The sequence below is a fragment of the Sinocyclocheilus rhinocerous genome, unplaced genomic scaffold, assembly GCF_001515625.1.
Source record: "Sinocyclocheilus rhinocerous isolate Xijiao unplaced genomic scaffold, SAMN03320098_v1.1 scaffold2831, whole genome shotgun sequence".
Lineage (NCBI taxonomy): Eukaryota > Metazoa > Chordata > Actinopteri > Cypriniformes > Cyprinidae > Sinocyclocheilus > Sinocyclocheilus rhinocerous.
This window is the reverse complement of record NW_015659001.1, coordinates 164,588-179,710: the sequence shown is the minus strand read 5'-3', so window position 1 is coordinate 179,710 and position 15,123 is coordinate 164,588. Positions and strand designations below refer to the sequence as shown.

General features: G+C 38.5%; 1 protein-coding gene across 2 annotated transcripts in view; it reads left to right on the top strand.

Moving 5' to 3' along the window:
• LOC107723124 (zinc finger and BTB domain-containing protein 46-like) overlaps positions 1–15,123 on the top strand; it is a 72,185-nt gene that overhangs the window by 18,900 nt on the left and 38,162 nt on the right. For both annotated transcript variants that reach the window (XM_016531640.1, XM_016531639.1), the window contains exon 2: positions 8,613–9,614. In XM_016531640.1, the coding sequence (XP_016387126.1) occupies positions 8,648–9,614 (967 nt within the window). In that variant the 5' untranslated portion in view covers positions 8,613–8,647. The remainder of the gene's footprint in view (positions 1–8,612; positions 9,615–15,123) is intronic.

The following is a 15,123-nucleotide window of genomic DNA, read 5'->3' as shown; positions in this document are numbered from 1 at the left end:
AGAGCACATTCAGGGCTTTTCAGAGATACCAAATTATTGGATGTTTCACCATGACCACTCCCTCTCCTTGGTTTTTAAAAATGGCTGACATTAATTTAGTGATAAAATTGTACATCCTTATGGAAATATGATAATATTTTGTAATTATAATTTAAATCTGATTAATTTTCAAATTGTTTGTCATAAATCAACATCTCAGGAAAATGTTATGGGGTTTCAAATCAAAATATGACTTCCTGTTATGAAACAGGACATCATTTCATACATGTCCACTGTAGAGGACACCAGGACTAAAAGCATGTTTATTATACATTTTGGGAGACAAAAGAATTGAATAGGAAAAAAAGTATATATCAATATTCTTATGAAATATTAGATATTATTATGAAAATCTGGCCAATTACTACTCCCATTATTACACTTCTTTTTTCAACATGCTGTCCCAACAGCACTTTAATATGCAAATTAGATACAGTGTATAGATAACATTGTGCTTAATGGGAAAACCAGTTTATGGAATTTTTACACACATATTGCATAAAGCAAAATTGTTTATCAAATCATTTTGTTATATATTTTATAACAGTTGAGAACCATCCTTAAACCTTAAAGTTAGGTATAAAAAAATCCTGAAACCTAAAAATTGATTGTTTTTGCCTTTTCATGTTTATTCTTGTCATTTTATTTGTAGAAAAACTGAGTCCTGGTGTCCTCTACAGAGGACATAGCATAAAATATGAATAAAATATCATTTTTCAAAAATGTTATTTTACCATTTTGTTCTTATGCTCTAAACAATGTAATGACATAAAAAAAAAAACTAAATTCACAAAGCTTTTTATTTCTGGTTCTCAGAAGGATTTGCTGCTCAAGAAACATTTCTGATTATTATCACTGTTGAAAACAGTTGTGCTGCTTAACATTTTTGTGAAAACCATTATTAAAAAAATCTGGATTCTTTGATGAATAGAAATTTCAGACGCACAGCATTTATTTGACAGAAATCATTTGTAATATTCTAAATGTCCTTAATGTCACTTTTGATCCATTTAATGGATCCCTGCTGAATAAAAGTTTTAATTTCTTTAAAAAACAAACAAACTTTTAAACAGTAGTGTAGGCCTATTTAAAGACTTCTAAAGTCATTTTCGTCTTTTCAAGGCTTTTACATGCCACAAAAACGTATTTTCTTTTAATTATCTTCATTTGCGAGCTTTTCTTAGCAAACATTCATGTGTGCAAGTAACTGCAATACTGTTGATTAATTCATCAGCATATAATAGAATTTAATTACATTTTTAATTGACTGCTAGTCCTGATTAAAAAATTTAAATACTGAAAACACCAGCAAAATGGCAGCACATAAAGTATCTGAGATTTTAAGTCGCTCTTGCTGCAGTCAAATATATTTCACCGATGTCCCCCATGCTATTTATCTATTAATCATACTGTACCTAGAACAGATTGTTCCAGAGAACATATCGTAACTCACTTCCATTTAGCTAGCTTTGAGAGTGAATTAATCAATTTTGGTACTTACTGTTATCATTATCATGATTTAAGATTTTCATTAATATTAATAAATATTCTTGCATTAAACAGTATACTACTAATACAGTTTATGTATCTTAATCTATATTTATATGTTAACATATATGAACACTTTATGTTAAGCTTTACATGTGCTGATATCTCATTAATGAATATTAGAAATAGCTTTAACCATCTAGTATTTGTCGATGCAGTGTATCAAAGCCAAAACACCTTTTTTCCTCCTCATTTGCTTGAGTCTATTTATATTGCTACCCTAATAGTTATAAATAGTGAGACTAAATGTATCCACCTTTTATCCTCAGCTCATTTCTCTCTGTATTTGTCGTAACACTTGCATTCTTTGTGAATTTCTTCTAGATGTTTAAAAAAAAAAAAACCCAGCTTAGCGCCCGTAACCATATTTAGTTGTGCTTAATTCTCATTTTCTGTTTATTTACTTTTATTTGGCTAATCTTTTAATACCAATACTCCTCGTTTAACGAGTCATTTACTTTTTTTTGTCTCAGTCTGACCACATTTATACAGCTGTTGGATCAGTCAATTAAGGATTTTACCACCAGCTGGAAAGGCATACGCTTGTAGCCGTTCCCTAATTAAATTTAGTTGTTTTATGACTTAATATGCTGCGGCTGAGCTTCATGAAGCCATCATAAAACTTTCATGAATTTTGAAAGAAAGTTTCAAACTTGCCTTTCTATTTCATGTTTTTGTACGTTGGCTGCTGTTGTAGAACACATTTCTGCAATTTTTTTAAAGGCCTGCACCCTTTTTGTTCCACTTTGCCTGTTGCCAGCTCTGTGAAATTGGGGATTAACCCCTCGGATAATGGCCCTGATGTCCAGTTGAGTGGTTTAAAATGATTGGCTGCCTGAGAAACACACTGATGCATACATGACTTACACCCTCTGAGCTCTCGCTGTCTCCCTCTTCCTCCCACCCTTCCTATTTCCACCACCTCCTCGTATGTCACGACTGTCCTTCCCACCATCATGCACAGAAACGAAAAGAAAAAGAAAGATGGCCTTGTTTCCCCCGTCCCCTCCAAGAATATCAGACCCACCTCTACGAAAATAAGGAAGAGCATACATAGACGTATATGCATGGGTGTTTGTGTGCAAGTGTGTGTGTGTTTACTTGGCCGGAGGAACCCAGTCACTCCAGATCTGAGTGTTTGCGGGTGACAGGAACTGTAAGCGGTGGTGGCACTCTTTAACACTCTATCTTCAGAGACTTAGGCTGCTCTGGCCTCCATTCTTTGCACATTTCTTCCCTCCAATCCCATTACAGGCCTAACCTTAACCTTACTACTACCACTTCTTACACCTTCTATTTTGGTGCGGACGAAAGCTGGGCTGCGGTTAGGCTGTAAACTGTGAACTCAGTAGCCGCGATGTAAGACAGGGTTGATAATATCACGATGTTGTGCTCCTGGTGCTGAAACATTGATGGATAGTGGTTATCAAGCCTTATTCAAGCAATTGCTTCCAATCATGTATAATCATCTGAACAACAGTGTTAGATGATGTAGTTTTACGGGGATTTTTTTGCTGACAATTTCACTGTAATTGAATGCAGTCCGAGAGCTTCATTTAAAGCCATCAGCCTACTTTTGGAGTGCGTGAAAATCCTTTTTTTAAAGTCAACATCAAAATTGACCCTATTAAGTTTCTGGTCATATTGTGAATGACAAATCGGTGCACAGTATTTTATCATTCACATCCACTTTCACTGTCCAATCAATTTCAGAAGTATAAAATCAAGATACGCCCTACACTTTAAATGTCCTGTTTCACTTGTCAAACAAAAGCATGTATTAAAATTAACTCTTTGATTTGTTAGTTATTGCAATGAACTTTAATGGCCATTTTAAATATCTCAAAATATTGCTCTTGCATGAAGCCTTTCCCAAAATATGAAATATTTTCACCTGCACTTGCGCTCTGTATGGTTCACTAAGGTTATGTGAACCTACTGTCTATTATGCGTTTCTCTTTTTACTCTCTTCCTTTTTGTCTAACAAGCTTCAGATGCTTCAAGTTCCAGTGAAGCAGAAAATCTGATTAGTCTGACTGCATTCTGTCTCATTCAGTGTTTAGCCGTGTTACACGTCTGTCAGTTGTGTTGTTTATGTTTATTGTTGTTTTGCACTTGATTGCCCAGATTGTCATGTAACTCGGTCGGCCAACGAAGAGATATTAATATTCATTGTTGGTTGCACAGTTGAAGTAGTTCTGAATAGTCACATGAAAAGAACTGACTAATTTGGGGAGCCCGGGGTGCAAAGTGCCGTTATTTACTGAGCCGTTACTACTCATTGTCAGAGAAAAATAAATTGGTCTTAGGGGTTAAAAGGGAATAGATGAAAAGATTCTCTGATGTTAAAGGGATAGTCCATACAAAAATTCTGTCACCTTTACACTCCATGGTACAAAAGCCACCAGGGTGGTATCCTTTCAAAAGGTGCTAAATTGCAATGTTTACGTGCTAAGATGTTACCATTTAGGTGCTAATATGTACCTTCAAGGTAGTAATACGCATCCTTTACAAGGTACAAAGATATACAATTTGAAAAGGTTCCACCCCATGACAGTTTTTGGGCCTTTTTTTCTGAGAGGGTATGTTGTTCCAAAAAAGCTTGAATTTTCTTTCTTAAGTGGAACACAAAAGGAAAGATTAATTGAAAGGACAAAAAGCACCATAAAAGTATCATAAATTGGTTTATATGACTCATATTCCAAGTCTTCTGAAGCCATACTATAGCTTTGTGTGAGTAAAAGTGCATCACATTTTTAGGTAAACTATCCCTTTAAATCGCTAACATTGTTCAGTTTTTGTTCTTTAGAATGAGTCGAACGACTGCATTATAGGCAATCAAATCAAAAAGCCTCAAGCGAAGCAGTTGGAGGCTAACTTAAAACTATTAAAAATAAAAAAAAGTCACTTGTCACTGTCATTCTCTTCTTCTTTCAGTCTTCCAGGTAAGGTGTATTTGTACAAGTGGACATGGGAGAGGCAGAGGATTGATTTGATCTTACAAGCCATCAGGTTGAGAGGAACTTTCCTAAACATGACCTGAAGTGTGCCGGCCCCGCAGCAAACGCTGCTGTCACTATAGTGAACAGGAGCTGTCACGCTGCGGTCGGGCTGATGCGAGCTGATAGCCTGAACACTCACAAGACAAATCATGGCCCCATTTGGTAACACTCCATGTCCCTGCGATTTAGCCCAACCAGGACGGCTTCTGTGCTGCTCATAGAGGATGCTAGTGGGGAAGTCTAGACTATTGGGGATATCTGTGTGTGTGTATGTGTGAATATGTAGGTGCATGTGCTGCAAGAAGTTGCATCTCAGTGAGTGTCGGTGAAATCATGGTTAGTGAGAGATGTTAGTTCATCTACTTATGGATTGGTCTATGGGAGAACCTTACAAAGACTAGATCATTTGTATGGTAAAATCTAAAGAAAAAGCAAAACAAGAAATTACATTTTTCGTAAAGAATTTTAAAGCATTTTTTATGACCATTAAAGAAATAGTTCAAAAATTAATATTTGCTGAACATTTACTCACCCTCAGGCCCTCCAAGATGTATATGAGTTTGTTTCTTCGTTAGAACAGATTTGGAGAAATTTAACATTACATCACTTGCTCACCAATGGATCCTCTGCAGTGAATGGGTGCCGTCAGAATGAGAGTCCAAACAGCTGATAAAAACATCACAATAATCCACACGATTCCAGTCCATCATTTAACATCTTGTGAAGCGAAAAGTTGCATGTTTGTAAGAAACAAATTCATCATTAAGGAGTTCTATTTGGACTCTCATTTTGATGGCACCCATTCACTTACATCCATATGCCAGTAGGTCGCAACAAGTCTTTATGAGTAAGTCACTGAATTATTTACTCAACCAAATCAATCAAAACCACTGATTTATTCAGGAACAAATCAAGTGGCTGCCTTCATGTACAGTATGAGTCACTGAATCATTCATTCAGCTGATTGTAAAGCAAAAACAAAGTAACATATAATATAGTGTCTAAAATGTAAGTTGCTCAATATTACATTTTTCTGTATTGAAGTGTTGTATAAATGCAATAATGTTACTTGCTCGTTGCTAGTTTGAATATGTGATTTTTTTAATTGGTAACAGTGACTTAGACACATTGCAGGCTACTCTTGCTTGTGTTGCTTTAATAACAAATATTTATAACTAAATAACTATGAGAATAATTGTAAAATAATAATTACATTTTTTTTTTTTTTTTGCTTCCAATTTTTTTTCCCAACCATTAAAGGCCCATGAATCTGCAGATTTTTTTTTTCTCACATGTTTTGCAATACGTTGTGGGGAAATCTGTCAAATTGTGTGAAATAGATTGGGTTAAATAGTAAAAAGTGGTTAAATCGAGCTGAGGCCCAGTTTACACCAGTGCATTTTCGTTTTAAAACACATAACCTTTGCTACGGTTACACCTATCGTTTACACTACTCCGGCGTTTTCCACCCTCGAAAACGGAGACTTTTGAAAACGCTGCAGACCCCGTTTTAGTTTGAAAACTCCGGGGTTGCGTTTCAGTAAACGGACCGAAACGGAGACTTTTGAAAACGATGACATGGCTGCCCACATTCGCACTGCGTATCCTTGATGACACCATGCTCATTGTTGTACCCATAGATATGTATAGGTAGATGCCTCATTCGACCGCTCCAAGCACGTAGATTCGTCTGCCATCTAAATAATAGGGAATCTACCTATACATATCTATGGTTGTACCTGCATGAATGGTCATGTAACATGCGTTTTCGGTTGTGTAGTGTAGACGGAGATCGTTTCTGAAACGCAGTGAAAACGCCAGTGTAGACGAGGATCTTTTTTCGTTTTAAAACGCCATTTTAAAATGAAAATGCACTAGTCTAAACAGGGCCTGAGAGTACTTCACTGTTATGATAACCAGGATCATAATCAAATTGTCCCAAATATTTAATAAACAAAAAACACAATTCCTGCAAATGCGGAAACCTGCAGGCACAGATTGCACTTGGGCCTCGCAATCAGGAACTAGATGCTTCATTTTAAGGTTTTCAATTTTGTGTGCAAAACAACTTTAAATTGTTTAAGTAGTGTGACTATTGACAATCCCTGAAATTGCTGGTAACCTCTTATGCATTTCGAAGAGTCTTAAGATTGATATTAAATCAAGTGAAGAATTGCATTTTCATGGTGCGCAGCATCAAAATCTAGAAATTCTCACTCATCACGGAAAACCTAACTTCATAAAAGACGCCTACCAGCACAAACCCTGACTGAAGAAATTGACCATAGCTTTGAGTTGTTATTACTGAGGTCTTCTATCTCCGTAAAAAGTCATTTAAGCACTAAATGTCACTAAAATGCCATTCTGAAGCAGGTGACATGCATTGGCCAGCTCTGATGGCTTGAGGCTGATTGTCTGCTGGGCTACAGCCATCACCTTTATTCGCTAAAAATGAATTATCTGTTTGGCAGCTCCATTTTCCACTTTATTATTCAACTAACTCACAAAATGGTAATTAAATGAAACAATTTAGTAACAAAAAAGAGAAAAGTGAAAAGAGGAGAGACGATGATTGTGTTAAAGTGCTTTACACACTCACTGGGTGATTTTATTTGGCAGCTAATAAAATGAACAGCAAAACATCGTGATTAAAGGGTTGAACAGTGAACACCTGAGCATCTCTGCTATAATCATTAAGATAGAGAGGTGGGGGAGGAGAGCTAGACGAGGCAATGCATTGTTCTTGAATGTGCACAGAGGAAAGAGAGAGAAACTATAAACACAAGACACACTCAGCTGGGAAGAGGGGGGAAGCATGGGGTAAATCTCACAAAAACTGTCAAATATTGACTGGGTTGCATTTCACCCCAAAATATATAAAAAAAAAAAAAAACAATAAAAAGAAGCCAATTTTAGGGCTGTAATTGCATCATGACATTATTTTCATGACAGTTAAGCACATTAACTCACAATTCTCAGTAGCCTTCAGTAATGCAAATAAAGGAATCCCATTCTCATTATTGCAATGCAATAAAAACCGAATTAAAATTGTAAAGTATATTTGTATGTATACATGGTAGTATTTGTTGCTTTAAGATGATTTTAACCAGTGTCCAGACAGGATAATTTACATTTACTGTATTAATCTGAGCCTCCTGTTCAGTCGTTGGCTGTGTTTGGATTGACATAATAACATCATTGTTATATTTCTACAGTATGTAGTTTGTAAACTGTGCATAGTATGTGAATTGCCTATATTTATAGAATACCAGGATTGCACAAATGTGCAGCAAACAACAGAGCACACTTCACACAATACTGTATCCCACAATGTGATGCATTTAATTTGACAGTTATTTATCATCTCTTTTTTATTGTCTTGTTATTTGATTAGATCAGCAAAAAATGAGGGAACATTCTAGGATCTATCAATACAAGCTCAATCAAAACAGAATTTGCTGTATAATGTTGATTACAGCAGAAAATAATTTAGACATGGCCCAGTTTAAACAACTGTACACCTCAAACATTATTGTTTTTTTAATTAAATGTAACTGCCTTAACAAAAATAAGACCTTCATATTTTGTCCCTTAAACCCTCCAGAGACTGGAACTTCAATTGCGAGTTACTGTATGTATTTTTGCTTTAAGTCAAAATGATTTTTTCTGGTAATCAACATTATGCTGAAAATAATGTTTTATTTTAAAACTTTTGCAGCACGTTTTAAATTGCAAAATGCAATATAACCGTTTTTATTGATAACAATAACTGGATGGCACTCACATGGAACTTAATGTGGTCATACTTAATGTATGACAACAATGTGGCATACTACTTTTTAAAATGTTTATTGTTAAATAATGCCAACTGTTTCACAGTAGTCTACTATTAGTGTGAGCTACAGTAGTATTTCATTCCAGACATTGCTATTCTCTCTTTATGCAGAAACTTGTGGTCTGTTTCTTGCATCTACTGCAACTGTACTAACTAGGGTTTGTGTATTGTATGTTGTCCTCCTCCAGACTCTGTTCAGGAGAAGCAGCCACCTGTTAGTCCAATGAATAACCGGAAGGAAGACATGGAGATCACGTCGCACTACCGGCAGCTCCTGCGGGAGCTGAACGAGCAGCGGCAGCACGGCATCCTGTGCGACGTGTGTTTGGTCGTGGAGGGCAAGATCTTCAAAGCGCACAAGAACGTGTTGCTGGGCAGCAGTCGCTACTTCAAGACTCTTTACTGCCAGGTGAAGAAGGGCTCAGAGCAGCAGGCCACCATCACGCACCTGGACATCGTCACAGCTCAAGGCTTCAAGACCATCATTGACTTCATGTACTCCGCCCACTTGGCGCTCACAAGCAAGAATGTGATCGAGGTGATGTCGGCCGCCAGCTACCTGCAGATGACCGACATAGTGCAAGCGTGTCACGGCTTCATCAAGGCAGCGCTAGACATCAGCATTCGCTCCGAGCTTGCAGATGAACTTGCGGATATTGAGATGGGCAATGTGGTGAGCTCTATGGGAGGCGGGGCTGGGCCCGGTGTGGGCGGAGCCTCAGAAGCACTGGCGTCCATGATCTCAGCCCGCAGTTCCTCGCCGTGGATGGCCAGACGCACCAGCCCGGCAAACTCATCTGGAGACTCAGCCATCGCTAGCTGCCACGAAGGCGGTAGCAACTACGGCAAAGAAGACCAGGAACCCAAAAGCCATGAGAGCCAGGAGGATGCTTGTTTGCAGCCCTTGTGGCCTGCTGATTACCGTTCTGTCCAGGTCAAAGAGGAGCAGGTCTCCCCCTCCAATTTGCAAGATGGGGCTGGCCGAGGAGCACAAGGCACGCCTGGGGAGCAAGGTGGACGAGGAGAGGGGGGCTGGCAACCCCCTGGCTCGGGCCGCAGGAAGAACCGCAAAAACAAGGACACGGTTAGGCACATAACCCAACAGAATGAAGGGGACAGTCGGACAGCGTCGCCGCTGCCATCCATGCTGTCCAATCCAGGCTGGAGCTACGGCAACCAGGACATTCCAGGTAGGATTACTGTGTACTGGTTGCTTTATTGCTTCCTTTATTACTGTCATGATATCACATTGTGAAAACATCATCGAGCCGATTGTTGACCTTTCATCAAAGGATGTTTGGTCTTGCAGAAGAGACTGAATATGCCTACTATATAGTACAGGAATGGGCAACTCTGGTTACGGAGGGATACTGCCCTACAGAGTTTAGCTCCATCCCTAATCAAGAACACTTAATTTTCTAGTAATCCTGAAGACTTTGGTTAGATATTTCAGCTATGTTCAATTTGGGATGGAGCTAAACTCTGCAGGACAGTGCCCCCTCCAGGACCGGAGTTGCCCATCCTAGAAATAATAGGTGCAAAGTGCATGAAATAAGTAGTATTTCTGTATCCTGGTATTCATGAAACAGTACACATCCAATGGACACTTTCCTATCCCACAAGGCTTCAGGAGAGGAGTTGTGAATGGCAGTGAAGCGATACAGCTGACGTTGTAGGTGTTGGATGTAGAGTGTCCGGATTACATTCGTACTACACTCATTCATACTATGTGGACCATACTTTTTAACAGTCACAAAGTTTGTTTCTCATTGTTGCGAGCACTGCCTCGTGGATCCCGTGAGAGTCAGGTCTTCTGTAATACTTTGCCACCGTGTTTGATTGTATAATTCGAACCCAGATAGAAATAGAACTCTGATGAAGTTGAAAATTATTGTTGTAGCACTAATAGTATAGCAGCATGACAAACTACAGATTGAGGTGGGGAATTTGGGGTTGAAAAAACTAATTTCCTCATTAACATCGGAAAGACACATGGGACGCGAGGCAGCCTCATCAACCTAAAAACAAAATCCGTGCTGAAGAACAGATCACGCCAGCAAGCGGGGATGAGGCCCTACCTGTCTCGGATACTGTTGCTTATAGGTATGTAGATCATTAAAAGTGTGGCAGCTCTAATCTCTGGTGAATTCGTGCAGGCCGACTGTGAAATGGGCACACACACACTTTAAGAAAACAGGATAATTGAATTGACCTTGGTGGCGGTATGAGGATTAAATTGTATGTGTGTGTGCTAGTGTGTTGGGACGGGGGGTGCCCCAAGGTCTTCTGAAGTGTGGAGAAGAAGGGATAAAGTGAAGGAGAGAGGGAGGGGAATTCGCGGAGATCTGCATCAGCTTAGCGCGAGTTTACCTACTTAACTCTCGAGGCACTCTCTCATCCTCTCTGTTTGCCAGCCCTGCTACCTGCGGCTCCAACAGAAATAACTGCACTTGCTGACCCAACCCCACAGATCAAATATCAAGTGCAAGACTCCACACATCTAAGTACACACCTGCTCACTGTACTGCATACACACGCATGCTCACAAAAGTCACACCCATACCTTTGTGTGCGACACAAATAGTACACATTTATATTCCTCACGCACTGGCCCCTATAAGCCAAACTAATATGCTAGTCAAGCTTTTGAGGTCAATTTAATTACGTTCTAAATGGAATTGAAACATTTTCAAATCTAAAATCATCCCTCTTAACCGTGTGTAAATCTCAGTCCGCTAAGGAACCAAGGACTTGCAAAACGGCAAATTGCTTTGGATGTCATTTGATAATATGGGCCGATCCTCAGTGAAGATGAGAATATTGCTTGGTACACAAAACAGGCTCAGGCTTGGACGAGTCGGATCAGGGTGAGAGAAAGATGGCATGTTCTGAAAGCCCTCATGCCCTGCTTTGGGTTTTGGACTCAGCTGTAATTTTCCTACTGAATTGGTGGATTCTTGAGGAGTTGAGGCAGACATGTTTGTCCAAAACCTATGCGAGCAGCTACTGTGGCCAGGATGGTTTGTTTTGTTTAAATAACCAAGGATTCTTTTTTTGTGGGTGTGTATTTTATCACCCACCTGTTATATGTGACATGAACATGTTTAAATCTGATTTAAACAACATGACAGCTTTAGTAATTAGAGGGACTCTATAAATGCCTTCATAAGTGATTTCTGTCCGTGTTGAGATCCAGTCAGCAGCTAGACTTTTCTCAGATTTGGTTAAAGGGCACAGGAAGTGTCTAGTTGCAGGAGTAATGGTTTGCACGGTTAAGGGTGTCGTTTGCTGACAGCAGTAAATGGGATCTCAGGATGCTGATGTCCAAGATGCATTGTGCACAGACTAATGGTTTTAAGAAGCTTGTAATTGGTGGTTGGCATGTTTATAGAACTGTATATCTAAATTACCATGCTACTGGTATGAATTTCTGGCGAGCTGCAGGATATTTCTCAACCTGCACTTTGTGAAGTGTGTGTGTGTGAGAGAGAGGATATGGTTTTTAACATGATTAGACAGCCAAGACCAAAAAGACAGTCAGGCTACTGTCTAAAGCTTCTGGCTGCTTCTCTTGTCTGCTAAAATATTATCCTAATCATCTTATTGATACGGTTTTCTTCATGAATGTTGTAAGATAAGACTCAGATCATGCTATAGGGACTGTTTGCATACCAGTTATTCTTTGCACGTGCTTAAGTTTCACTGCGCCCTTGTTCAGGCCCCTGTTGAATGGACATTCCCTTTCAGAGCGTCTTACTGACCACTGACAAACATGAGGCATCAAGCCATCACAGTTCTAGAGAGGGGATGTGAGGTCACACTGGATGTTTAGCAGATGTTTGCAGGTGTTGAAACTTGTTGCAGAATATGCAGGCGTTATAATGGGCATGTGTCCTGGAATACAGATTCCCAAACTTTGGGGAAACATCACAATATTACAGTCAGTATGGTTTAAATGGTTTACATTTTTGTTTGTTGCATTCTGCTAAGTTTAAAATAGTTTTTCTCAAATTACATGTTTTCTGGATTATATTTATTTTAATTTATTTTCAATGCATTTTTGCGGACACTATTCCATATTGCGATTTGATTAAGTATACGGCCCTACTATTGGTTTATTCATCCATATTTTCCCAAATTCCAAAACATTCCACGTTGTACAGAAAATTACATTTTTGTGACTGGATTCTGTGATTCCGTTCATGTTTTTTGTCAAATCATTAGATAATATTTTAGATAACTTGCGTAGGTGTACTAGAAACATATTTGGCGCAAGTGCGCAAAGAGAGACACCAATGTTTAGCCAGCACATTAGAAGCATACATTAGCATTGTACAAACATACAATGCTGTTTTATAATGTTCTTGTATTATTTTGGCGGGAATAAGGGGGCAGTAGAGTTACTCTCAGTTGATTGTGGCAGAAAAATCGATGTTTTGTTATTTACATAGGTAGCAAGTTAGTATAGCTAGTACAACAGGAAAGTCTCTTCAGACATTTTCTCTGACATTAGTTGATTTGAAAGATAAAGCTGACCATGGAAGAAGAGTTTACGCTCATATCTGCTAATTGTGCCCCCCTTGTGGCAACACTAAGAATGCAACACGCTTGTATTGTCTTATACGGTATATTGCTTTGTGAATTAAGTGGACTCAACTGGAACACACTCTCATGGCAATTTAGAACTATTTTACATATTGGTAAATTGGTGGCTGATTTGTATAAACTTGTACGAATTAATGTGTACGTTTTCATATGATCTGCTTATGCCGTATAGGTTTCCGTACAAATCACATCGTATAAATTAATACAAAATTGTAAAATAGTCATGTTTTGTTTTGAGACCAGGTTGTAAATGGAGCATGAAATTAAGCTAGATTTTAGTAGATAGATTTGTTTTGCTTTCATGTCTTTGTGTAAAGTATATTTAAGTCAACCTGAGTCTACAGCAAAATTTGTGAGAGAAGCAGCGCTGCTATCAACGATGCCTGTGTTTGTTTCTTTGTTGTCATATAGTGCTCATCTTTCTTCCCATCATCCTACACTTTTTTGTTGTTTTTAAAAGTAGCTATATCAGTTTGTCCCCACCCATTTACATGTGCTATGATTTCATTACTCATCATCAGGAGTGTGTGTAATGTAGAAGCTCAGCGCTCAACACTCTTCGCTTACAAACAAACCCACAATGTCTGTAATACAGACCTGAGTCACAGCTCCATGTTTCATAGACCGTTAAAACAACACTAGTTATTTTATCAGTATTTCTTCTACAGCCTGTGTCTGATGCTAGAGGCCTCTACAGTTAGCATTAGCATGACACTCGTTTGTCAGGTCAGAAAATTACCACCAAAGAGTGACATTTCAAAAGGAAATTTACCCAGCGCGTCTCTGATGCGATGCCATGGTATCTGTGTGTGAAAGTGGCTTGTTAGTTTGAGTGTTTTGTTTGTGTTGTAGGTTTACTCCCTGATGAAGAGGGGGTTTCTGTGGTTGGCTGTGGCTGTGAACTTCACGCTGTCATCGGGGATTTTTTAGGCTGGTCAGGAAATGGTCACTGATATTTTATTTTAGATTATTTGTTCATGAGCATAGCTATCACTTGATCAGAAAGAGATTAGGAAAATACGATCATTGTGGCCTTCCCCTTTCCACAGCAAGACAAGACAAAAATCCCACATTTAGATCATTCACCCATGCATATGGGTTGTTGTGCTGTTGACGTGTTATTCTGTTTTAAAGTTGTTGTTAAAAGGGAAGTGTGTGCTTTCTTAAGTATCTGTATTTATTTGTGTACAGATGCAGATATGTATATGTGGCGATTGAGTGCTTGTATCTGATTTCAGAATGTGTATGTGAAGAAAACACACACACATGTACACAGATGATAATGAAGCGTCTGACATGTATAAACAGTGTTGAAATATTTAGCAAGTGTTGTGTGTTTAATAGAGCAGTCTATGGCATAACGTTGCACTTGTCTCAGTGAGCGGCTGACATGTTCACAGCAGAGCTCATCTAATCTAATCCTGTTCATCATAGCAAACACACATACACATGAACTTCAGCTCAGCCTCAACACATCACTTCTATTTACTCTCCTCTGAGAGTTTAACCTCTGGCCTCTCACTCACTGCTCTATAAAAACTCGCTCATTCATGTATTCATTCACTTATTCATGCCTTCGCTACTCAATCAGTCCTTTACTAACTCCTACTAATTCATTTATTTATTCTCTCACTCACTCACTCACTCATTCATTCATTCACTCACTCACTCACTCATTCATTTTTACCTGTTCATTTGGTCATTCACTCAATCACTCACAATTTCATTAATTCACTGACTCACTCATTCATTCATTCTGACTCATTCATTCAGTCATTCACTCACTCACAAATTCATTCAATCACTAATTTTTTTTATTCACTCTCTGACTCATTCTTTTCTGACTCACTTATTCCTTCCTTCCTTACTTCCCTCCTTCCTTCTTTTCTTCCTTCATTTATTTGTTAACTTAATGACTCATTTGTTCAGTCATTCATTCACTCACTCACTAATTTATTTATTCACTCACTCACTAACTAGTTCATTAATTCACTGAATCACCCATTCATTCTTCCTGACTCATTTATTCACTCACTCTCTGGCTTACTCGTTAATTCACTCCATTATTCATTCATTCACTCACTCACTCACTCA